The 23,952-nt window shown below is 50.7% G+C and overlaps 1 protein-coding gene and 1 long non-coding RNA gene across 3 annotated transcripts in view; one reads left to right on the plus strand and one right to left on the minus strand.

Annotated features, from left to right (window-relative positions):
- KIF26A (kinesin family member 26A) overlaps positions 1-20,382 on the minus strand; it is a 163,686-nt gene extending 143,304 nt beyond the window's left edge. The window contains exons 1-2 of one of the 2 annotated variants that reach the window (XM_079980029.1): positions 20,224-20,382; positions 6,983-7,249 (exon numbers count right to left, since the gene is read on the minus strand). In XM_079980029.1, coding sequence (XP_079836155.1) covers positions 6,983-7,249; positions 20,224-20,358 — 402 coding nt within the window. In that variant the 5' untranslated portion in view covers positions 20,359-20,382. Of the gene's footprint in view, positions 1-6,982; positions 7,250-7,520; positions 7,937-20,223 lie in introns of those variants that run through there. The other variant, XM_079980030.1, reaches the window with a different exon arrangement.
- LOC307209025 overlaps positions 1-23,952 on the plus strand; it is a 442,352-nt gene that overhangs the window by 363,629 nt on the left and 54,771 nt on the right. The window lies entirely within an intron of this gene.

Here is a 23,952-nt window from a genome sequence, read left to right on the forward strand (position 1 = left end):
TTCGCCTAGCTTTTTATATCTGAGTTTCTAACATGGCTCACATCGTCCTTGACAATTGGGTTATGCTGGCTGCAGCTGATGGAAGACATCTTGGGTCCTCTTAAGACTGCAAGGGGCGTTTGGAGGATAGATAGATGACAAGGGACTCGGGTAATCTCGCTTTTAATGATCTATTTGTGAAAGGACAAACTGGAATGAGGTTAAACAAGTCACAGGTTTCTCAAGGAATCTGTGTGTTTGCTGGTCCTTGAGAAACCCATTTCACAAACTGATCTTTGACCAGCAAACAAGTCATTTGATTTCCCTACTGTTTGGAGCTCGAATTTGGAGCCATTATCAGCAGCTCTGACTCGAGGAAGACAATTTCCTTCTTTCATCAGTAGTGATAATCAGCAGCAGAAACTCACCCTTCTTTCATCTCCAAAGCACCCACCCATCATCAGGACCAGGTGGGGAGACCTTTCTGCACTTGTGATGAAAGATCCCTTAATTATCGTGGCAAAGGACACAAGTCTTTTGAGTATATAGACGAAGTTCAAAGCAGTAGGTTTCCTGTGTTTACTCTGCCTACCGGAAAGCCAGAACAAGCCACAAAGGACCATCCTTGACTTTTTTTTGCTTGCTATTTTTCACAACTAGACAGAAAAATAAACTGAGGCTGCAACAATCCCATAAACACTTACCTGAGAATATTCCCCACTGAACATGGGAGGCACCGATTTCTGAGTTCAGAGGACTGAACTGTAAGACAGGAATCTTAGACTCACTTAAAAGGGAGTAAACCCCACTGAATTCAATAGGACTTATTTCTGAATAAATATACTGAACTGAGGGTTGGCTTGCATGGCTGCATCAAAACTGTTCTTTATTTTTTTTAGTGCCCTGCACCTGTGTAACACTAGTCCACATAACAGATGTTCAGAGTTAATACATACAAATACCACACCATACATTTAATGAACATTAAAGCAGGATACTTCCTCCAAAGAATTACACAGTATACAGAAGAACAAGTCTTGCTAAAGCAGAACTGGCATGGCTTCTGCAAAGTTAAGTCCTGCTCACTAACCTTTTATGGTTCTCTGAAAGTGTTAATAAGAGGTGATCCAGTCGACTGGGTATACTTAAGACTTTCAAAAAACTTTGATAAAGGGGCTCCAAAATAAGATTAGCAATCATCTATACGAGCAGAGGTGCTCTAATGGATCAGCAAGAAGATAGGAAACAGAGAACAGGAATAAATGGAAAGTTCTCCCTTCCTATGGGAGGAATGTAGAAAGTGGAGTTTCCCCAAGGATAGCTATTGAGACGTGCTTTTTAAGTTGTGCACTAACTATCTAGAGTTAGTGAGAACTAAAGCAGCCAAGTTTCCCGATGATATCAAGTTGTTCAGGGTCATTAAAACAAAAAAGGGATTGTTGAAGAGCTCCAAAAGGATCTCTCCAAACTGGACAAACAGGCAGTAAAATTGTGAATATAATTCCAAGTAAGAAGGTTATGCAATTAGGGCAATCTTAAATTTACATGTAATATCATGGGATCTGAACTGTTGCTCACTGACCAGGCGCAAAACATTCAGATGGCAGGGAGTGACTTGACGCAGATCCCAACCTAGTGAGTGACAGCTGTGGACAGTGGCACCCAGTATAGGGAGCAGAGAGGGCTTCAGCTACCCCAAGTTTTGGGGGCAGGGGCAGCACTCCACCCAATATTGAGGGGGCCGCCACCGCCAGGCACCCTCCACGCACCCCAACCTAGCAGTCCAGGAGCCAGGCAGGGGCGGGGTCAAGCCGCTGGGGTCTTTGTTTCACTCGTCCCAGCCACAGCCCAGCAGCCCAACAGCTGGGGGAAACCACTGTAGAGATCACCCTCCGTGTATCCTGCCAGGTGGCATCATGTGACACGTCACGTGACCTCAGCACCCCTGGCTGTGAAAAAAGTGACTGTCACGCTAGGGAGCATTAGGAAAGGGATCGAAAATAAAGCAGTCAATGCCATAATGCAAATATTTGGTGCAGCCACACTTAGAATACCGTGTACTGTTCCGGTCAGCTCACCTCAGAAAGGATATTTCTAGAGGTGGAAAAGGGCAGCCAGAATGATCAAGGGGCAAGTCCCCTATGAAGGAAGTCTACAACTTTGGGGGCTTCTTTGTTTGAAAAAAAGGAAAGTGGGGCATGGAAGAAATCTATAAAATCAGGCATTCCTCAACCCTGATCCTAGAACCTGGAGCTGTCCAAGCCAAGTTGAATATTGGAAGATTCAGGAAAGAAAAAATCAAGTACTCGGTTTAACTACGTAACTCACTTCCACAGGAGGCAGCGAGGGACACCAATCTGAATGGCTTTAAAGGGGGATTAGACAAATTCACAGAGTACGAGGCTAGCCGAACGAGATGGCCCTTTGGTCTGATCCTGGAACGGTCTTCTTACATTGATACTTGGAAGCAAGTGGAATGCAATCTTGCCTTTGGAGCAACCCTGTTAAATTTCTGGTGCTCTTGAGGTAGCTATTGCATTACTGGGACCCAGAAGAAAAGGAGGTGAGGATTCATTTCCCTATCACCAAGTACTTATCAGAGGGTGTTCCTCTGAGACGGGCAGAAATGAGACCACACAGACAGGCCAGAGGAGAGGGAGAGAGGGGAGGTCGCCTCACCTGAGCACCTAAGCAAGAGCCACTAACTTTCTGGAGCTGGTACTATTCTTTTTATTCCCCTGACAAAGACCCATTTATAGCTGGAACTCCCATTACCTGCAAGGAAGGAACCGGGAATCGTTTAAGCACCGTGTGTTCTCTGCAAGGCCATTATACCCTATGCGCGAACAATAGGAAATTAACCTCCTATTCACTGACCGGACAATACAAAAGTCTAACAGTCCTGCCTTTGACATTTCTTGTTTCACATGAAAGAGACAGAAACCCCCCATCAAGTCAACATAAAAAGGGTTTTCCCACTCCCTGGTATCAATAGGCTTTGCATCAAACTCTGAAACAGCGAACATCCGATCCCCTGGATTACAAGGCGCGCCCCCTGCCCCCACTTAAATACACTTATATTTAGATTCCATAGGAATTTTACATGATCATACAGGAAATCTTTGAATGAAAATGAAGGTCAGGGCTGGGATTGGCTTCCTCTGCCAGGGCCTCTTTCTCTTTCTTTCAAATATCCAAATAAGCATTGTTTAGAAAACAATATACTTCCACTGTTATTTATTAATTATTACTGTTACTACTACAAAAAAAAAAAAACAAAAACCAGCGCCTCAAATGCTTTTGTATGGGCGTCTTGAAAATAAAATGCTAGGCTCTTCACATCCTTTTTTTTCTTCTTTTTTTTAATCTAACCATCACTGAAACTTTGTGATAAAGATCTAGTTACTGACCCTTGACTGTGCATAAATCAGCAATCATGGGGATTAATTTATTTATTTAAAAAAAAAATCTGAGGGCAATTCACAAGATAAAATTAGAATGAACAACTAGTTGCAATCGTAAAGAAATGGCCAGCTTTTAACTACTCAATTTTTCAACTTCAAAAGTTTAACAATTAGAAAAAACCCAAAGTTTACTTTTTTTGGAAGTGTAGGTTTTTAAAAAATGAAATCTGGCTTTCCAAGAGTCTTCCCTGACACAGCCACTCTGGGACTTTATCCTGAAGCTGCTCACATCTCTATCCTAGTTGCTGCTTGGAAAAAAAAAAATCTCCATTTTAAAAATATTTAAATCCCATATTTCCCATAAAGCCCACAGTGGCAGCCAAGGGTCAGTCCCCAGGTCACCTCTCACCCCAGGAGCTGACAAGACTCCAACCTCCTTAAATTCATCACGCTTGTTACACTGTGTGCCTTCATCATCATCATCATCATCATCATCATCATAATTTATTTATTTATACCCCTCCCATCTGGCTGGGTTTCCCCAGCCACTCTGGGCTGCTTTAAAAGCTTCCCTAAACAGGGCTGCCTTCACATGTCTTCTATAAGTCTGGTAGTTGTTTTTCTCTTTGACATCTGATGGGAGGGCGTTCCACAGGGCGGGTGCCACTACCGAGAAGGCCCTCTGCCTGGTTCCCTGTAACTTCGCTTCTTGCAGTGAGGGAACTGCCAGAAGGCCCTCGGAGCTGGACCTCAGTGTCCGGGCTGAATGATGGGGGTGGAGATGCTCCTTCGGGTATACTGGACCGAGGCCGTTCATACCACGCCCTGGGCTCAAAAGACAACCTTTAACAGCAAACTACTACAATATACCTGAAGTGCAGGTGAAGACAACAAACCTTATCCTGGGGTGCATATGGGACTCCTGTACTGTCCTGCCAAGTGTTGAAAAAGAATATTTAAAACAGTTTGGCAGGCTCCTTCAGGCACTCAGCTGAACACATGAAGACCCACCACAAGGGTGGGGACCATTTCTCAAGGTAAGGGCCGCATTCATTTCTGAGCGACCTGCCAGGGGTGAGCAGGGCCATGGGCAAAAGTAATCAGGGCAACGCAGGTGAACTCCACTGTTGTACAAAAGGCTAGTCTCTACACTCAGGGCTCGTCCACGCTGGCACTTGTCCCATACCTAGAAAGCACCGATCCAAGTGGTTTTGCCTTTCCCACAAAAATCCCGCTCTTTAGCCCTAAATCAGAACAAACAGCAATCTGCAGGAAACCTGATTGCCGTTTGATACAATTAAGCACTAAACCATGGGTTTTCCCAGGGATATGTAGCTGGGCTGGTGAGGGGTGTGGCCTGGGAGAAGGGGTGTGGCTGGGGAAAGGGGGTGTGGCTGGGGAAAGGGGGTGTGGCCTAGGGAAATGGTATGCAGCTGATGGGGTGTGTGGCCTGGGGAGGAGTGTGGCCTGGCGGGACTGGGGCAGAACAGGGTTTTTGCTGGCTTTTCCAATGGTGTTTCAAATATACGCGATTTCACTGACGCGCACAGTTCCTTGGAAAGTAACCCCCATGAAAATTGGGGGGTTGCCTGTATACAAATTATTATTATCATTATCATTATTACACAAACACTAAACCTGGGGAAAACACTGTGCCTAAGGCAAAACCTGCCCATTGCACAGACCTCACAGACAGGTGTAGGGAACCTGTGGCCCTCCAGATATTGTTGGACTGCAACTCGTTATGATCCCTGACTACTACTGATCACGCTGACTGGATGAATGGGAATTGAAGTCCAACAACATCCTATGGTGGGTGGCACAGGTTCCCCCGCACTACAATAAGGGTTTCAGTGCATACTGATCTGTACACAACATTCACACAGAGATATGGAGTGTGCTCTAAAAAAAGTACAGTGGTGCCTCGCAAGACGAAAAGAATCCGTTCCGCGAGTCTCTTCGTCTAGCGGTTTCTTCGTCTTGCGAAGCAAGCCCATTGACGGCTTAGCGGATTAGCGCTATTAGCGGCTTAGAGGCTTTTAGTGGCTTAGCGGATAAGCGGCTTAGCGGCTTAGAAAAAGGGGTGGGGGAAGGGGAAAAATCCCACAGGAACTCGCAAGACATTTTCGTCTTGCGAAGCAAGCCCATAGGAAATTCGTTTTGCGAAGCACCTCCAAAACGGAAAACTCTTTCGTCTAGCGAGTTTTCCGTCTTGCGAGGCATTCGTCTTGCGGGGCACCACTGTAGCCATCCTTCTAACAAGATGCATGCTCACCCCACATAAGAGGCAACAGTCGCAACATGCAGGAATGTGTCCCCTGCTACTTGTGCCACTGTACAAAGATGAGACACATGCAGAATCGCATGCAGTCTCCTCCAGGGTACAGAGAAGTACCCCTGAATTTTGTTCAGGGTTGCACAGATGTTCCCCGCTGTGTGCAACAGCATGAAGGTAGCTATGGCTATTTGTCCCATGCTCTGGGAGTTGGGCAGCTACTCTCTGCAAATATGCACAGATCCGCTGGTGCTTTTAAAGAGAAGTATTCATAGACATACGGAGGACTAAGAGTACAAAAGGGCCCCCTATGCCAACATTCAGAGATATGGAGAAGCAAAGCATTATATGCAGGTATCCTGCAGTTTGGAGATTATCTGAGCGTTCTGAGCAGCTCTCCCAGGGTTGTACAAATCTATCCTTTGGGGTTAACGGGTCTGAGTATAACACAGGGCTGAACAAAGAACTCTTGCCAAGCCAGCTAAGCACAAAGCCGTGTGCAGCAGCACAGCGCATGACGTACAGTACAAGGCACCAGCTCCCAGCCATCTAGACAGCACCTCACCAGCTGGGGAGAGAAAATGCTGGGCACTTTGTGCAAATCACACACCAGAATTCAACACTTCGGTGCAAGGAGAAGCAGCACAATGCTGAGCACTGTTCACAGGACGCATCTGAGCACTATGCTGTGTGGATGGATAAACCACACTGCACAGTGTGCAACAGTGTACACAGAATTCTCAGAAACGTGGGCAGTTAAAAGTTTTTCTTTTCTTTTCTTTTCAGCTGGGGAAATATGGCACATGGTGGAAGAAAGGGAAACTTAAGAGTGCTACACCGTGCAATGAGCTGCAGCTAGGAATCCCAGGTATCCTGCAGGAACCATGTGACAGAAGCAAGACAGAGAGAAACCGAGGTGTGCAAGGAATGTACACAGCTACCAAGGCTACAGACAGCAACATTTCAGCGGCACCGGGAAGGCGGTAGGAGTTTCAGGTTGCTGAGGAATACACTGCTTGCTGCAAGCGCACCGAACGTTAAGTGCATCCAAGTCAGCGTTGGGATATCTAGCCGAGCAAGTATACCACCCAGTGTGCAGCAACGGGCACAGATATACGAAGCATGGGATATACACGGATATTATACTATTCGAGCAATGTGCGCGCTTGTAGTTGGGCAACTGATAGGGGTGACTTTTAGCGCTATGCAAAAAAAGTTGGAGAGGCCTTTGCAAACTTGGGATTTCGAAGCACCAGCCAACCCAGCGTCCCGGTTCCGGGCCAACCCCGCTCCCCAACCCCATCCCAGGCGGGCGCAGACCTACCGGCGGGGTCAGGGAGTTGCAGCCCGAGGCCAGTTTCACCGCTTGCCTCTTGAGCTCGGCCAGCTTGGCTTGGCAGCTTCGGCACCATCCTCCTTTGGCCGCTCTCTCGAAGTGGCCCAGCTCGCCCCCCGAGGCGGCCCCGGCGCCCTCCGGAGCGGGGCGGCTGCCGCAGCGGTCTTCGGGGGCGGCGGGCTGCAGGAGCCTCTTCCGCGGCGGGAGCTCCAAGGAGAGGGGTGCCGGTTCGCGCAGGGGGCTCCCCTCGGCCACCTGTGGGAGAGAGGAAAGCGGGAGACGCGATCAGGAGGCTGCCCTGGGCGGGCGCTGCGTAAAAAGGGAGCGGGTCCCCTTTTCCTCATTCTATCTATCTCTCTTGCAAAAAGCGCATTGCAAAATTCCGCTCCGGGAACGGGAAAAAGGGCAAACTTCCAGTCGCGCAAGGCCGGCGAGATCTCTCCGGGGGAGCATCGAGCTGGGTCCCAGTTGCTGCAAACAACGACCCCATCGGGAAAGGAGAGATCACACTCACAAATGCACTTACCCCCAGCACTGGCATGTTACAGCCCGGCCCAGGGAGCGCGCAGCCTTCTCCCGGGCTCTGCAGACAAGCGGATCCCCAGTTACAAGGAGAATGCCGGCGGGCTGCAGACGCCTCCCGACTCCGAGCTCTCCTGCTGCGTGCCCATCGCGAACCAAAATTAAAAAGAAGTCGTCCCGGGACAGAGGATTCCTGTTGCAGAAACGGAGCCTCGCTTCTCCTCCGCCCTCTTTTGCTACTGACTGTCTCCCCCCCCCACACACACACACTTTTTTGTGCAAGCGAAATAAAGTCGTGCACTGCTTAAGAAAAACTCTGCAGCAAAACTCTCTCCGCTCCGACTCCTGTTGCTCGCTACGTGATGTTTCCTCCCATAGTGGCAAAAGCAGCGAGGAAAGTTTAGGGTTGCAAAGTTAAAGCAGCAGCCCGGGAGCGAGCTCAGAAGGGGAGGAGACGGCATCAAAGGGGAGGGAGAGGAGGAGGGAGGGACTTAACCCCCCCCCTTCATCCCCCACCCCAGCTTCCCAAGAAACGGGATACTACTGAGTTCATGGGCAAGCGGAGCACGTGGAAACCGAGAGGCGTGTTAGGAGGAGAGAGAAATGGCTCAGGTTAGCAAGCTTCCGAGTTAAACCTCCTTCGGCACTTTCCTGGCTTCCAAACTGAGGCGAGTCAATCTGGTTTGGGGTGCGGGGGTTAGCTTTTAAGAAGGCCCACGTTTAATGGTTTGGCTGCGTACTTTGCGCTTTTACACCGGGGGCTTCCATTGGAGTAAGCAGCGTGATGGCTGGTTTTATGTATTTGCACACACCCTATGGACAGAGTTTTAATATTTCACAAAGTACTTTTATTTATAAGTGCAGAAGGGATCTATAAATGGATGTGTACACACATATATAGGTAGATAAGTAAAGGTGCCTTGCACGCTGCTATGAATATAACTACTTTTTTTAAAAAAAAAATGCATTTGCTGACTCCCACGTTGTTTTTGATGTGTTTGCAGAAATCAAAGTGATCTCTCCTGGGTCCAAACATGGACAGTGTGTATGGATGTCGTGGGCTGCCCAGGCACTTAAAATTGAACATTGGTCTCACACATACACATATCCCATTGTCCTATATGTGATTTGTTTGGCTTGTATTGTATGGGAAGCATGGGTCAGGCATAGGTCTGCAACCCCCAAGTCATCTAGGCCGAAGCATGCCCTTTATTAGCAGACAGTTCAAGGCCTATATAGTATGTACATGCTGTTTAAAAAACAATTTGTGACTGCATTGCTGATCAGTGCTTATCCAAAAGGTCACAGTAGCGGGCTTTGGAATGTATAATAGGCTTAGGTTGCGGACCCATAACCAAGACATTTTGCCGCCTGAGGCAAAGGATAAGATGTTGTGCCTTCCCCTCACAGTTCTCCATACAGATGTTAACTGGACTTGCAACTGAATCTTGGCATAATATTGCTGGTAGAATACTGTAGTCTCCTCTGAGGGGGCAGACCAGATTAGGGGGTCCAAGAAAAGCCATGTGGAAACAGAAGGGGATTATTGGGAGCAAAAGAAGAGCAGTGTGGAACTGCTACTGTCCTCTGAGGCAATTGTCTATTTTGCCTAATGGTAGGGCCTGGACCTCATTGTAGCTTTTGAATGCCCAAATAAAAGCTGGAGTGGAGCTGAGGATTGTTCCAGAGTGTGTTTTTTGTTTCTCTCTCCCTCTCTCTCTGAATAAGGATTCTCAAAAGTGGGAGCTCAGCCAGTAGAGCACGAGACTCTTAATCTCAGGGTTGTGAGTTCGAGCCCCACATTAGGCAAAAATGCATAAATTCCAGCATTGCAGGGGGTTGGACTAAATGACCCTTGTGGTCCCTTCCATCTTTACAATTCTGTGTTTCTTCAGTCAATGAGCCATAGCGTAAAAGTATGCAACTGGTGACTCCCAGTTTCTCCCTCAAATGCGAAGCTGAGTCAAAAGGGTGACTCTCTTGTATGAGCAGCATCTGTCGTACCGCAATATGGTATCAGGATGTTTGGAGGGAAATGTAGTGACAGCCACTAGCTTAGGAGAATTAGAACTGCAGAGCTGGAAGGGGGCTTTGTGGTCATCTAGTCCAGCCCTTATAACGGAGGGTGCAAGTACCATGCCAAACCTAATTGGCAGCCATTTGGCCCCTGCTTAAATACCTCCAGCAAAAGAGAAACCACTGCCTGCCTCCCAGGACGTAAAAAAGACACCAAGACAAATCCACAGAAGATTTGCCTGTCAACAGCTATTATCCATGAGAACTAAGTGGAGCATCCATGTTCAGAGGTTGTTATCTCTGGATGCTGGAAGTATCTGGCTAGCCACTGTTGGAAACAGGATACTGAGTAAGATAGACCCTGGGTCTGATATTCCTGGGTTATTAGGTTAGACAACTCATACCCATGTAGACAAGATCAGATTCATTGATCCAGAACAGTTAGCATCCCCTGGTCAGGAAAAAGCTGCCCACACTGATCCAAATCATTAACCCACTCTAGCCGGCACCAACCCTCCAATATTTTAGTTCCAATACATTGTGAGACCTACATTGCCTCCCAGTACGTTTCTGAGCACAATTCAAAGTATTGATGCTGACCTTTAAAGCTCTAAACGGCCTCGGTCCAATATACCTGAAGGAGCGTCTCCACCCCCATCATTCAGTCTGGACCCTGAAGTCCAGCTCTGAGGGCCTTCAGACGGTTCCCTCCTTGCAAGAAGTGAGGTTGCAGGGAACCAGGCAGAGGGCCTTCTCAGTCGTGGCGCCCACCCTGTGGAACGCCCTCCCAACAGATGTCAAGGAAATAAACAACTACCTGACTTTTAGAAGACATCTGAAGGCAGCCCTGTTTAGGGAAGTTTTTAATGTGTGATGTATTTATCACATTATTATTATTATTATTATTATTATTCTGTTGGGAGCCACCTAGAGTGGCCAGGGAAACTCAGCCAGATGGGCAGGGTATAAATAAATTATTCTTAATTATTATCATTACTAATAATTATTATTACTATACACACAATGGTGTTGTTTGCCACATATGCACCAGTATTAACTGCAGTCGTGAGCATGTAAAAAGAGGGGAGGCATGCATGCACAGACAGCTGCCACAGCTTGTGCGCATGGTGCGTTTACACACCCGAATTCTATGATGGCCACAAACACGACTGCCCTACCAAAGTTTGCATTTGCCCTGTAGAACCACCTTGCAGCCCACCAGTCCCGGATCATGGCCTCCTGGGTGGATGCCAAGAGATCATGCCCACTACGGAAGCCCCAAAGCAAGATATGTTCAGTCGTTTGCATTCAGCTTAGCACAGGAGGCAGGGGACCTCTCTCAGCTCAGGGGCCATGTTCCCTTCTGGGGACCAGAGGCAAAACAGGCAGAGTGACACACAGACATTTCGCCTGTATGCAGTAGGTATCCCTGACTGTTAGGTCCAGTCGCGGACGACTCTGGGGTTGCGGCGCTCATCTCGCTTTATTGGCCAAGGGAGCCGGCGTACAGCTTCCGGGTCATGTGGCCAGCATGACTAAGCCGCTTCTGGCAAACCAGAGCAGCGCACGGAAACGCCGTTTACCTTCCCGCCGGAGCGGTACCTATTTAGCTACTTGCACTTTGGTGTGCTTTCGAACTGCTAGGTGGGCAGGAGCAGGGACCGAGCAACGGGAGCTCACCCCGTCGAGGGGATTCGAACCGCCGACATTCTGATTGGCAAGTCCTAGGCTCTGCCTGAGCACAAATTCAACACATCCCTCTCTCTCTACTTCCACCCAAGAAAGCACGGACACATTTCAAGTTGCCCAATTAGGGTGTGGAGCAAGCCCATGCAGGGTGTGTCCCGGAGAGATGCGGTGTGACTGGGGAGCATTCCAAGGGGCGTGATAGACTCAGGAGTCCTCCACGTTTGACATCTCCCCCCAGGCCTGAAGATCCCCATCCTTTGTTTCAGCAGGTCAGAAAGTGTTTAAAGCAGTTCTATTTGGAGGTGTGTTGATGCTAGCACTGCTACTTTTAGCAGGAGGTAGGGTCTTTCCCATTCGGTCCCGGCCCCTGCAAACTTCCAGCCCGGCCACCAACAATGTGTCTTAGGGTCTACCCCTTTCGCCAGTTGCTAAACACACCTGTCAGAGCTGCCCCTAGGTCCCAGCTCACAGAGGACCAACGCCCGATTGTCGTTATGTACAAAAGTCTTTATTGAAGTTCAACTTCCATTCCAAAGCCGCAGCGCGCAGCCCTACGTCTTAAACCCTAGACCGGCGAAGTCCCGTCTGAATCTCCTCCCCTCTGACACCAGTTTAAGATCCTAGCCCTGCTCCACCTTTTCCGTTGTTCTCTCCTCCTCTGGGTCCTCCTGCCCGCCGGGGCTTTCCCCTTTCTGGACTCTTCCGATGCTGAGTCGGCTGACTCCTCTCCGGCGGGCTTTAGGACCCGGTTCCCAATCCTCATTCTCTGCCGTCCCGCGCTCCTGTACATTTGAACTTGCCTCTCGCGCCAACCCAGTGACCTTCCTCCTGACCGTCACACTGCTTCTGTCACTGCTTCCCTCTTCCGGGATACTGCCCGGATCTGACCTCCCCTCCGTTGTCTGGCTCTCCGATGGAGGCGTGGCCAGCCCTGACTTATCTTCACTCCCTGGTGTGGAATCCTCTGCCCTCGATACCTGGGACTCTTCCCCCCCACTATGCTCTGGTGGGGAAGCTGGTCCTGATTTCCAACTGCTACTCTGGGAGTCCCTGCTGGCCCCTTGCTCCTGGAGTGTCCCCCTTGGGAATCCCCTTGCCCTGGCCACTGGCGCCCCCTTCTGTGAATCTTCCGATTCGCTGGAGAGGCTCATGGAATCTCTCGGGCCACTGTCATCTTCTCCTATGCTGCCCTCAGATTCTTCCCCTTCGCTCTCCATCTCCCCTCTTCCCTGTGCTTCTGCTCCTGAACCCCTGACAACACCTAAAAAGAGTAAGTGGGGGCCAGTCAACCTCCCCTCCATTTTTGCCAATAAGTCATTCTGAAGAAGAGATGCAGCCGCCAGCCTCAGAGCAATTCACTCTCTGGCATTTTGTCCCCCACGAAAGCTGCACTCTTCCATACTTTACTTGGAAGCAAGTCCTGTAGAATCACAGCAGTACTACCCTGAACATGCCTGATCTTGGCTGCTCTCGGAAGCTAAGCAGGGTCAGGCCTGTTTAGAACCTGGATGGGAGACCTCATGGGTTCTGCAGGCTTTTCCTCTTTGGGAGTCAGTGTGGTATAGTGATTATAGTGTAGACTGGGACCTGGGTTCAGATATCCACTCGGCTGTGGAGCTCACTAGGTGACCTTGGAAGTCAATGCTTGTCAGCCAAACCTATAGTTGGAATTCAATGAGGAGAGGAAGACCCATATATGCCAACTTGTGCTCCTTAGAGATAAAGGTGGGATGCAGACGCAATAAATAAGTACCTAAAACTGATGAGACTTAAAGGTAAAGGTACCCCTGCCCGTACGGGCCAGTCTTGACAGACTCTGGGGTTGTGCGCCCATCTCACTCAAGAGGCCAGGGGCCAGCGCTGTCCGGAGACACTTCCGGGTCACGTGGCCAGCGTGACGTCGCTGCTCTGGCGAGCCAGAGCCGCACACGGAAACGCCGTTTACCTTCCCGCTGGTAAGCGGTCCCTATTTATCTACTTGCACCCGGAGGTGCTTTCGAACTGCTAGGTTGGCAGGCACTGGGACCGAGCAGCGGGAGCGCACCCTGCCGCAGGGATTCGAACCGCCGACCTTTCGATCGGCAAGTCCTAGGCGCTGAGGCTTTAACCCACAGCGCCACCTCTTCTGAGTAAACCCACATAGAATTGGACTGTATGGGAAGCGTCAAACCTTGCTCTTAGATTTTAAGAGTAAGTGTAAGGGAACTTTTGGCCTCTCCAGATCTTTGCTGAACTGCAACTCCCATCATCCCTGGTCATGCTTGCTAGGGCTGATGGGAGTTGTAGTACAGCGAAATCCAGAGGGGCAAAGGTTGGTTGCCCAGCCCTGATCTACATGAATGAGAGTCGAGGTCTTTGCAAAGTCACACACCATCCCATTATTCTCATCAGAGAGCCAGGATTGGCTCCCGCTCCCTGTCGAGTGTAACACAGCAACCAATTGGATTTGCTGCCTCGAGATGTATACAACAGCCTCCGTTCTAGACTGGCAGCTGCAGTCCACAATCCGGGAAACAAGATGGCTTTAGTGAAAGGCATCTGCTGATAACCCCGGCAGAATGGATGGGATGGCCCTGATTCCACAGGTAATGTCATAGAATCATGGAATTGTAGAGTTGGAGGAGTTATCTAATCCAACTCACTGGAATGCAGGAAACTCAGCGAAAGCATTCAGGACAGATGGCCACCCAACCTCTGTTTAAAAACCCTCCAAGGAAGGAGAGTCCACAGCCAAACAGCTCTGAATGTCAGAAAGTTCTTCCTGATGTGTGTCCAGTTCTGGGCACCACAGTTCAAGAAGGACACTGACAAACTGGAACGTGTCCAGAGGAGGGCAACCAAAATGGTCAAAGGCCTGGAAACGATGCCTTATGAGGAGCGGCTAAGGGAGCTGGGCATGTTTAGCCTGGAGAAGAGGAGGTTAAGGGGTGATATGATAGCCATGTTCAAATATATAAAAGGATGTCACATAGAGGAGGGAGAAAGGTTGTTTTCTGCTGCTCCAGAGAAGCGGACACGGAGCAATGGATCCAAACTACAAGAAAGAAGATTCCACCTAAACATTAGGAAGAACTTCCTGACAGTAAGAGCTGTTTGACAGTGGAATTTGCTGCCAAGGAGTGTGGTGGAGTCTCCTTCTTTGGAGGTCTTTAAGCAGAGGCTTGACAACCATATGTCAGGAGTGCTCTGATGGTGTTTCCTGCTTGGCAGGGGGTTGGACTCGATGGCCCTTGTGGTCTCTTCCAACTCTATGATTCTATGATTCTATGTTTAGTTGGAATTTCCTTCCTTGTAACTCAAAGCCATTGGTTCAGAGCAGGAGAAAACAAGCTTGCTCCATCTTCCTTTAAGATATTTGAAGATGGCTATCATATCTCCTCTCAGTCTCCTCTTTTCATGGCCGGTCCCTTGCTTGAGCGCAACCCGTTTATTTATTTATTAATAAATTATTTTATTTTATTTTTTATTATTTATTTATTTTTTTATTTTTTTATTGCACCTTTTTAAATAAATGGATACATAAATAAAAATGCAGTAAAGGGTACAAGGAGGCAAAAAGCACCCATCATCCGACTGTGTATCAGGCATCATCCCGTGTTCGGTGGCAGAGCAGATGTTTTACATCAAGCATGGGGAACTGGCATCCTTCCAGATGTTGCTGGAGTGCAGGTCCCACCATCCCTTGCCAATTGCCCGCACCATCTGGAGCGGATGGAAGTAGGGAAAGCATGGTCCCAGGCAGCGTGGTGTAGTGGTTAGAGCGTCCAACTGGGAGCTGGGAAAACCACCAGTCAAATCCCCGCTCAGACATGAGGTTTGTTGGGGGATCTTGGGCCAGTCACTCACCCGCTGGCTAACCTACCTCACAGGTTTTTTGGTGAGGATAAAATGGGGGGGGGGGTTATGGGGGTGGAGAACAATGCATGCCACCTTTCATCTCCTTGGAGGGAAATGAATGGGGGAAAAACAAACATTAACAGTGTTTCCCAACCTTGGGCCTCCAGCTGTTTTTGGACTACAACTCCCATCATCCCTAGCTAGCAAGACCAGTGGTCAGGGATGATGGGAATTGTAGTTCAAAAACAGCTGGAGGCCCAAGGTTGGGAAACACTGAATTAGAAAGCCTTGGTTCCTCCGCCTTTTTTTACATGCACAAATCTTAGATCCAATCTCTAGTTAAAAGGATCAGGTAGTGGCAGGGAAAGCCCTTCTCTGCCTGAGACCTTGGAGAACAATTGAATGTCACTACGTGGACAAATATTCTGACTGTCTTTTTCTTCAAAACGTGGCTGCACTTTGCAGTGGGGCATGGGTGGGTGGGGAGATCTGTGCCAACCACAGCAACTGTGGGAAAACCGTCTCCCTGGCAAGCCTACCCCCTGGTCCTGGACCTTCCAAGGAATACAGCTTGGAAGAAACTGTTTTGTGCCCTCCTGCCCCCACCTTAAAGAGCCGGGTCAGTGTGATGGGTCAAGGTGTCGACCTGGGACCTCATTCAGCCACGAAGCTCGCCCGCCATGCGACTTTACGACCAGTTGCAACCTTTTCTCCTAACCTACTTCACAGGGTTGTTGTGAGACCCAACAGAATCGGCCAGTGCACCGCAACAAGGCTTTGGGGTTGCACTGGCCCCCCAAAAAGGGCCGACAAATTTAATAAATAAATGTTCTGTGGTAGATATGCAGGACTTCCTTTGGTTTTGAAAGGAACTTTTACCAACTGCATTCATTGTCTTAAAAAGAAAACTTCAGGTGAGTGATTTCAGGCTGTCAGGAGAGTCTTCCTTCGGTCTTCTTACCCACTGGGGCTGCCTCTGACTGATTTCAAGCTTGCTCAAAAGTAAAGCGAGTTAGGGCGGCCATTGGCTAAGCATAAGAGAACGAGAAGGAGCTGGATCAGGACAGCAGCACTTCTAGCCCAATATTCCATTCTCACTGCGGTCTTCAGGACCCTTTGCAACAGGATGCCTGAGCCACACGCAGCCTTGCATCTCTCCTCCTTACAGCACCGAGTCTCCATTGCCAAACCAACTCCTTGCGAGGTCTGCCTGTTCTCTCTGCCTGCCCGCCCCCCTTCTCCTCGCAAATGAATTGATGGAGATGATTTCTACAGAGGAGCCCTGACCTGGCAGCTGGAGAAATTAGCATAGTGAACTAATTGCCTAGTCAGCTGCTGTTTCCTATTGTTTTGTTTTGAAATCCACCCTTAAAAGAAAAACAGTTCTGCCAGATTTTCTGCATGGGGAGCCTATGTGATGAGCCAGTGCCCTGGGTCCTGCTTGTGAGCTCCCCAGAGATCATCTGGTTGGCCAGGATGAGACCAGGATGTTGGACTTAGCTGGGCCATGGGCCCGATCCGACAGACACTATTTATGTTCAAAGTTCCATCTCATAGAATCATGGAGTTGAAAGGGCCCCCGCGGTTCGTTGCAGCATCAGAAAAAGCTACTGCTATTGTAGGCTGCATCAACAGAAGTCTGGTACCTAGGTCAAGGGAAGTCATAAAGTCACTCTATTCTGCCTTGGTCAGACCACACCTGGAATACTGTGTCCAGTTCTGGGCACCACAATTTATGAAGGATTATTGACAAGCTGGAACATGTGCAGAGGAGGGCGACCAATCTGATCAAAGGTCTGGAAATCAAGCCTTATGAGGAGCGGTTGAAGGAGCTGGGTATGTCTAAACTGGAAAAGAGGAGATATGATCGCCATCTTCAAATCTCTAAAGGGCTGTCTCATGGAAGTTGGAGCAAGCTTGTTTTCTCCTGCTCTGGAGGGTAGGACTCGAACCAGTGGCTTCAAGTCACAAGAAAGGAGGTTCCGACTCAACATCAGGAAGAACTTTCTGACAGTAAGAGCTCATGATCTGAATTTACTCCCGTTAAGTTACACAAAGCACGGCCAATGTGGTGCCGCCAAGATGCTGTGGGCTACAACTCCCATCAGCCCCTGCCGTCACGGAAATTGGTCAGGGATGATGGGAACTGCAGTTCAGCAGCATCTGCAGGGCCACAGGTTCCCTTCTCATGCATGGCAGCCATTTTTTAATGAATGCATATGGGGTTAAGAGTTTGCCCCGAGTTTGTCCCCTGCACACATCATCTTTGCAGTTTTGAGCACTGACCAGGAAGCTGAACATCGCCTCTCTGTAAAGCTTCTCTGGTTTCTGGCTGAACCATTCGCACGTGCTTGATTTCTCCCCACCACGGGCTATCAGTGGCTACCAGCCATGACGGCTATGCCCTGCCTTCGCAGTTGGAGACAGCGATGTTTCTGAACACTAGTTGCTGGAAACTACAGGGGGAAAAGAGAGGTCTTGTGTTCGAATCCTGGTTGCGAGTTTCCCACAGGCATCCGGCTGACCACTCTGAGAACAGGATACTGGACTAGATTGGCTATTGGCCCAGATCCTGCAGGTTCTTCTTTTGTTCTTACAGCTGCACGTGTGAACGGACTGCAATCTGGGGAGAAACATCCCTTTGCAAGTGGGGCAAAGCAGTGGGGAAGTTTCTGCCAGTGGAATTTGACCTGAGATACTGGCCACCGCTTGACGTTGCAGTCACCCAGAGACGCACGTGTAAACCGGCTCGATGCCAGAGGCACCCAGCGGTTTGACCTGATTTCAAGCATCCCAGGGAGGCGAGCAACACTCTTTGAATTCTTCCAGAGCAAAGTGAGCTCGTGCGGCTGCTAGAATTTGTAGCTACTGCTGCAATTACACGTTTGAGAAATCCTTGTCTTAGCTCTCTTTTTTTGCGGGGTGGGGGAGAGAAGAGAAGAGAGGCGTGCCACTAAATTGGCTCAACCGCAGAGTCGAGGTAAAAAGGCTGAGACTTGCCTCGCGAGGAGCGATGCAATCTGCGGCTGGCGGTTCTCCGGTCCCTGTTACTAGAGCGCCATCTGCCGGCCGCACGTGGCTCTGCAGCTGCCCGGCTGGAGAAAATTAAGCCATCTCTGCATTGGGCGAAGGAAGGAGCGCGCGTCGAGGGGTCCCCAGGACCAGATCTTCTAGTTCAACGCTGCCGGTCAGCCTCGCCCCGAATAGCGGAGCCCACCGGCCCCCAGGAGCTCCTTCCTCGCCCCATAACCAGCACAGGCGCCTCATTCCCATCGGCAATCCATCCAGGGGCTGTGCCCAATACTAGGTAGCAAGCGCACCTGTTCAGGATTTTGGGGGGGGGAGAGTCTTTTTTCTCGCTTTCATTGTTGCTAGCCAGACGCGCGCCCGCATACCTGAAACGGGCCAAAGCGTCCGGGCCAGGCGCCGCTGCCCTCCCCCCTCAAGGCTCAGCCTACAAGGATGCCCCGACCCCCTTGGCCACGTCTGGGGGGAGGAGACCCGATGTTCCCAAGCGTGCATGGATTGAAGAAGGCGGGCGCTCCCGGGCTGGCGTCTAACTTTAATCCGTCGAGGTGAAAGCGGGGCGGTGGAGACGCCCAGGCTGCCCGTGGGCGGGGGGGGGGGCGACTCCGCCTTCGCTCTTGAGCCGTAGGGCTAGCTCGGGCAACCCTCAGAAGCGTCCCCGCCTCCTGCCTCCCCCCGTCGCCGTCCAAACTCCATCAAGCGCGATCGTGGCTTGCTTTCGCTCCACTTCCCTCGGCGCGCCAACACCCAGGCGCCTCGGCCGCTCCCTCTCGCTCGCCCCCGCTCTCTCACACACCCTCCATACACGCGAGTCCCCTGAGGCAACGTGGGAAGGGCAGGCTCTCTCCACCCGCTAGTCCCCTCTCCCCCACCAGCCCCCAACCCTCCTTCCAACCACCACCACCACCCCCGGCTCTCCTCTTCCAACCTCCTCGAAGTAGCCCACCCCGAAAAAACCCACAGCCACCCCACCCCACCCCTCGCGTCCTCCCCCCGTTCTTAGCCTGGCGGCGTCTGCAAATGTGGCACTTCGGATCCAATTTGCGAGAGCAGCAGGCAAGGAGCGTTAAGAGGCGCCAAGCCAGGCTGGTGTGGCCATGAGGGAGCGGGGGGCGGGGGCCGCTGGCATTTCCAGGCTAAGTAAGCCCCCTCCTGGACCAACTCCCGTCCAACAACGCCTTGGCTCAGCGCCGATAAAATAATCACCGGGAAGCACGCGCTTCTGAGCATGGACAGAATGCCTTTATCTCCACCGCGGAATAAACATCAGGGTTAGGATTTTTTTAAAATAAAAAAAGTGGGAAAGGGGTGTGTCTTGAACCCCAGCAGTTCATCAGATCCTATAAGGAGGAGGCTCTTCCACCAATGCACCCCTGTGCAAACCGTCTCAACGCTCAGCTCCGGAGACCAGAGACACGTGCGCGCAGCCCTCCTTCAGGTGGTTAAATGAAACTTTCCGTAGGGAACTGAGAACTGAAAAGGCGGGTGCTGGAGGATCCCGGCGAGGCGAGCCCTGGTGGCATTCTGCCCGGTGCGCAGCTGGGGCGGGGTCTTTCCATTAGCTCTGCTTCCCGTCCAGGCTTCCTTTCCCCCGCCGCCGCGCAGTTAAACATCGCCTGCCTCGCATCCGCGCCTAAGAACAGTCGTGCCAGGAACAGAGTCAGCCTACTCCGGAGCGCAGGAGGCCGCCGGCAACTCGCTCAAAGACCCCATGTGCCAGAGAGCCGGCGGGTTACAGAAGCCTGCCTGGACTCCCAAGGTCCTATTATCGCCACTGCTTGTGGGAATAACCCGAGAAGGATTCCTCAGCGATTCTCTCGCTCTTTCTGGCGCTCGAGCGACACGCGCTTCCACCTACCGAGCGCTGTCCCTGGTGCTGAAAGCGCGTCGGCGCCACCAAAGGACCCTTTCCTTATTCCTAGGCACACAAAAGTCCACAACTGCTTCTACTTTCTCTGTGTGTGTGTCTCCAGCATCCCTCACCTGGCTTATTTTTACCACGCTCTCTTTAAGTTTTTGCTCCATGTGCGCGGCCTAAAAATGCAAAGTCCGAAGTAAGGTGCCTGCGGCTCCCTCTTGCTTGTTGGAGTCCTTGAAAGCCACCCTCCGGCCACCCACCTACCCAGACCGTGTCTTACCTTGCCTTTCCTCCTGAGAAGATGGCTGGTAAATCCGAAGATGATCTCGGAATCCAAGCAGAGAGCTCCGATCTCCAGCAAACTGGAGTTTTTCCTAGTAGCATTGGGAGGCTCCGTCGATTTTTGAAAAGCCATAGTTTTTAGTTGTTTGGGGGCAGCGGGGGAGTTAACCTCTCCGGCTCCCTGAGCAATATCCAAGGGATGGCAGGGGTAGGGGACGGTGTCACGCCTTCATGGTCCTTTGCTGAGACGCGCCTCTGCTGTGGGTGAGGATCCAAAGGCTACCCAGCTCCGCTCGCTCTTCCTTTCCCTCGTTCTGAGCCTCTCAGCAGCGCACCTTGCGGGAAAAACCTCCTGTAGGAACGGCAGCGGCTCCTCTCCGCGTCCCGCGCAGATTTTATCCTCTCCCAGGTCGACTCCACCAGGCAAGACAGAACCCCCTCTGCCATCAGCTAGCCGGGGCTGAGAAGGTGCGCTCTTGAGGGCTCAAGGAAGGGGTTGGGTTAGCCACAGCTGCCTTTCTTTCACTACACGCACACACTCCGCAGTTGTAGATTGGGGCGCAAATATCCAGGAAGCTCAATCTGTGATGCTGATTAAGGTGGGGAGCGAGTTGAAGAGTTTGGAAGGAAACAAAGAAATCACTTTCCAAATCTGGGCAGAGCGCAGCTCCAGGGAACGGCGGGGGTGTGCTTTAGGTGAGCTCCTCCAGAACAAGCGCGCCGCCCATCCATCCGAGCTCCCTTTGGCCGCCACCACGGGTCCTACTTCCCCACCCCACCACCCCGTCCCTGCTTTCCCTCGGAGTCGCTGTCCAGCAGCTGATCAGCCTCGCTGAGCGCACCCTGGAGGCTGGCGCAGGGAGAAGGAGGAGGCGGCGGCGGCGGCAGCGGCGGCAGCGGCAGCGGCAGCAGCGATAGCCCAGCCCATGCTCACTCTGCTCCGCCAAGCAGCAAAGTTGCCCGCCTGGCCAGGCTCGAGTCGGCGGCTTTCTCTCTGGCGCTGCTATACCGCGGCCAGGAGGCAAGACCGGTCCCTGCTCCAGCCAGCGCTGGTTCTGAGGCGCGCTCTGCTTGCCTAGCTAGAAGGAGCCCTGATCGCAGCCCCTGCCGCAGGGCTGGGGGGAGGGGGGCGAGGAGCCACCAGCCCCCCCCCTTCTCCAAGCCAATCTCCTCCCCCCCACACCCACCCACCCTTTCCAAACGCAGCTGCCTTCGGTGACATCAGCTAGCAGTGACAAACAGACAGACAGATAGCGCCACGGTGCACTGAAGGGGGAAGAGCAGGATCGATAGGCTTCCAAGGCTGGGGAGAGAAAGGGAGGAGTGGGGGGGGTGCGGAGGGTGGGGGGAGCTCCATTCGGAGCATTGATCCCTTCTTCAAGACACCCCACCCCTCCAGTCCCCGTGCGTATGCTGAAAGTGAGTTGAATGAGCTGTTTAGCCCAGCTTGGCACTGGAGGTGTGGGGAGAGAGAGGATGTGGCGCGCAGCGAGGAATCGCCAACTTAATCCTCTTAACTTGGGCATTCATTGCTGGCACTTCCAAGGAGCGCTGGAGCAAGAAGTAATCTCGGTGCCATTCCGAGTCCTTTCTGCTGGAGCTAATCGACCCTCGCTCCCCAACGTGAAGATATTTGACAGGGAGAAGCCACCACAGTCCTCCAGCTGCAGCGTGTCCTTGGGTTCATCCGTGCCCGCATGCTTCTCCCCCTTAACAAGCATCACGTGAAAAGACATGAACGTGTGAATGGGCCATTGCGACATCAAACACGCAGACACAGCTTTTCCCCCTCTTCTCTCGCCTGAGATGCTCTTTAGTGGACACAGGTTCACGTGTTCACCATGTGAGCCAGTGTTGCCTAATGGTTAGAGTGCTGGAACTAGGACCTGGGAGACCAAGGTTCGAATTCCCCCACTCGCCGATGAAGCTCACTGGGTGACCTTGGGCTAGCCGCCATCTCTTAGCCTAAACCTACCTCACAGGGTTGTTGTAAGGATGCAATAGGGAGCAGGAGAACCATGAACACCACCTTAAGATCCTTGGAAGAAAAAAAGGTGGTCCGTATAAAGGTAATAAATAAACAACATAAATAAATAAAAACCCACATGAGTGAACCAGCCATTTGTTCCAGGTTACACGGACAACTTTGGGTCATTTCTCTGAGGTAGTCTATTTTTAAGTTTTTATGTGTTTATATGCGTGTTGCACTTTTAAACTTAAAATCCATTGTTGTACAGTTGTACCTCAGGTTACATATGCTTCAGGTTACATACGCTTCAAGTTACAGACTCCACTAACCCAGAAATAGTGCTTCAGGTTAAGAACTTTGCTTCAGGATGAGAATAGAAATCGTGCTCTTGCGGCGCGGCGGCAGCAGGAGGCCCCATTAGCTAAAGTGGTGCTTCAGGTTAAGAACAGTTTCAGGTTAAGAACGGACCTCCAGAACAAATTAAGTACTTAACCCAATGCACCACTGTATTTGATATGTTTTCCTTCTATTGGGGGTCGCCAGTCTTTCTGGGCCAGTGGGCACTTCTGTAAACGGATGAAACTTTTGTGGGCACCCCACAGCCAAGAAAACACCACAACCTAGTCTACATGGCACAACAGAATGCTTTTTTTAAGCCTGATTTTATTGGGGGGGGGGGAGGCATGAATACCATGTTGTCAATCCTTGTTCTAGGTTCTAAAAAGAGGGTTGATCAAAGTTTTGATCCCAGAGGACCTCTCAGCTGGCTTAGGCTTGGGGTGGTTATTAGGCAGACAGAGAGGAAGGACTGAATGAGGGTTGGTGGGAACTGTGTTTGCCCTGATGGGCCAGCCTTCACTGCTTTCAGTGCAAGCTTGATTGAAGCTCTGTTACCTTTCCCTGCTCACAGAAACAGTCAGAGCACCACGTGCTTATAATAATAGAACTATAGAGTAAAGCAATGACAAACCTAGACAGCATCTTAAAAAGCAGAGACATCACCTTGCGGACAAAGGTCCGTATAGTTCAAGCTATGGTTTTCCCAGTAGTGACGTATGGAAGTGAGAGCTGGACCATAAAGAAGGCTGATCGCCAAAGAATTGATGCTTTTGAATTCTGGTGCTGGAGGAGACTCTTGAGAGTCCCATGGACTGCAAGAAGATCAAACCTCTCCATTCTGAAGGAAATCAGTCCTGAGTGCTCACTGGAAGAACAGATCGTGAAGCTGAGGCTCCAATACTTTGGCCACCTCACGAGAAGAGAAGACTCCCTGGAAAAGACTCTGATGTTGGGAAAGATTGAGGGCACAAGGAGAAGGGGACGACAGAGGACGAGATGGTTGGACAGTGTTTTCGAAGCTACCAGCATGAGTTTGACCAAACTGTGGGAGGCAGTGGAGGACAGGAGTGCCTGGCGTGCTCTGGTCCATGGGGTCACGAGTCAGACACGACTAAACGACTAAACAACAAGAGTTGAAAGGAGTTGGCAGACAACTACCTTTTGACCAAAATCTACTTTAAAAAGCCACTATGTGTGTGGAACGCCTGGAATGCAGAGGAAGGTGAACCATAACCCTAAACATACCTGAGTACTACAACCCAGATGTAACTCAAACATTCTGGGGCTCCCAGAATATGAATACTCACTGGTATAGTAGCTGCTGCTGGAAGGGACAGGGTTAAGCATCCCCTCCTCCTCTTCCTGCTTTATTTTTCATCTGCCTCCCTCTTCCAGTCCTCTATCCCCAAAGATGAATGA

Source organism: Podarcis cretensis, assembly GCF_951804945.1.
Source record: "Podarcis cretensis genome assembly, chromosome: 1".
NCBI classification, from domain to species: domain Eukaryota; kingdom Metazoa; phylum Chordata; class Lepidosauria; order Squamata; family Lacertidae; genus Podarcis; species Podarcis cretensis.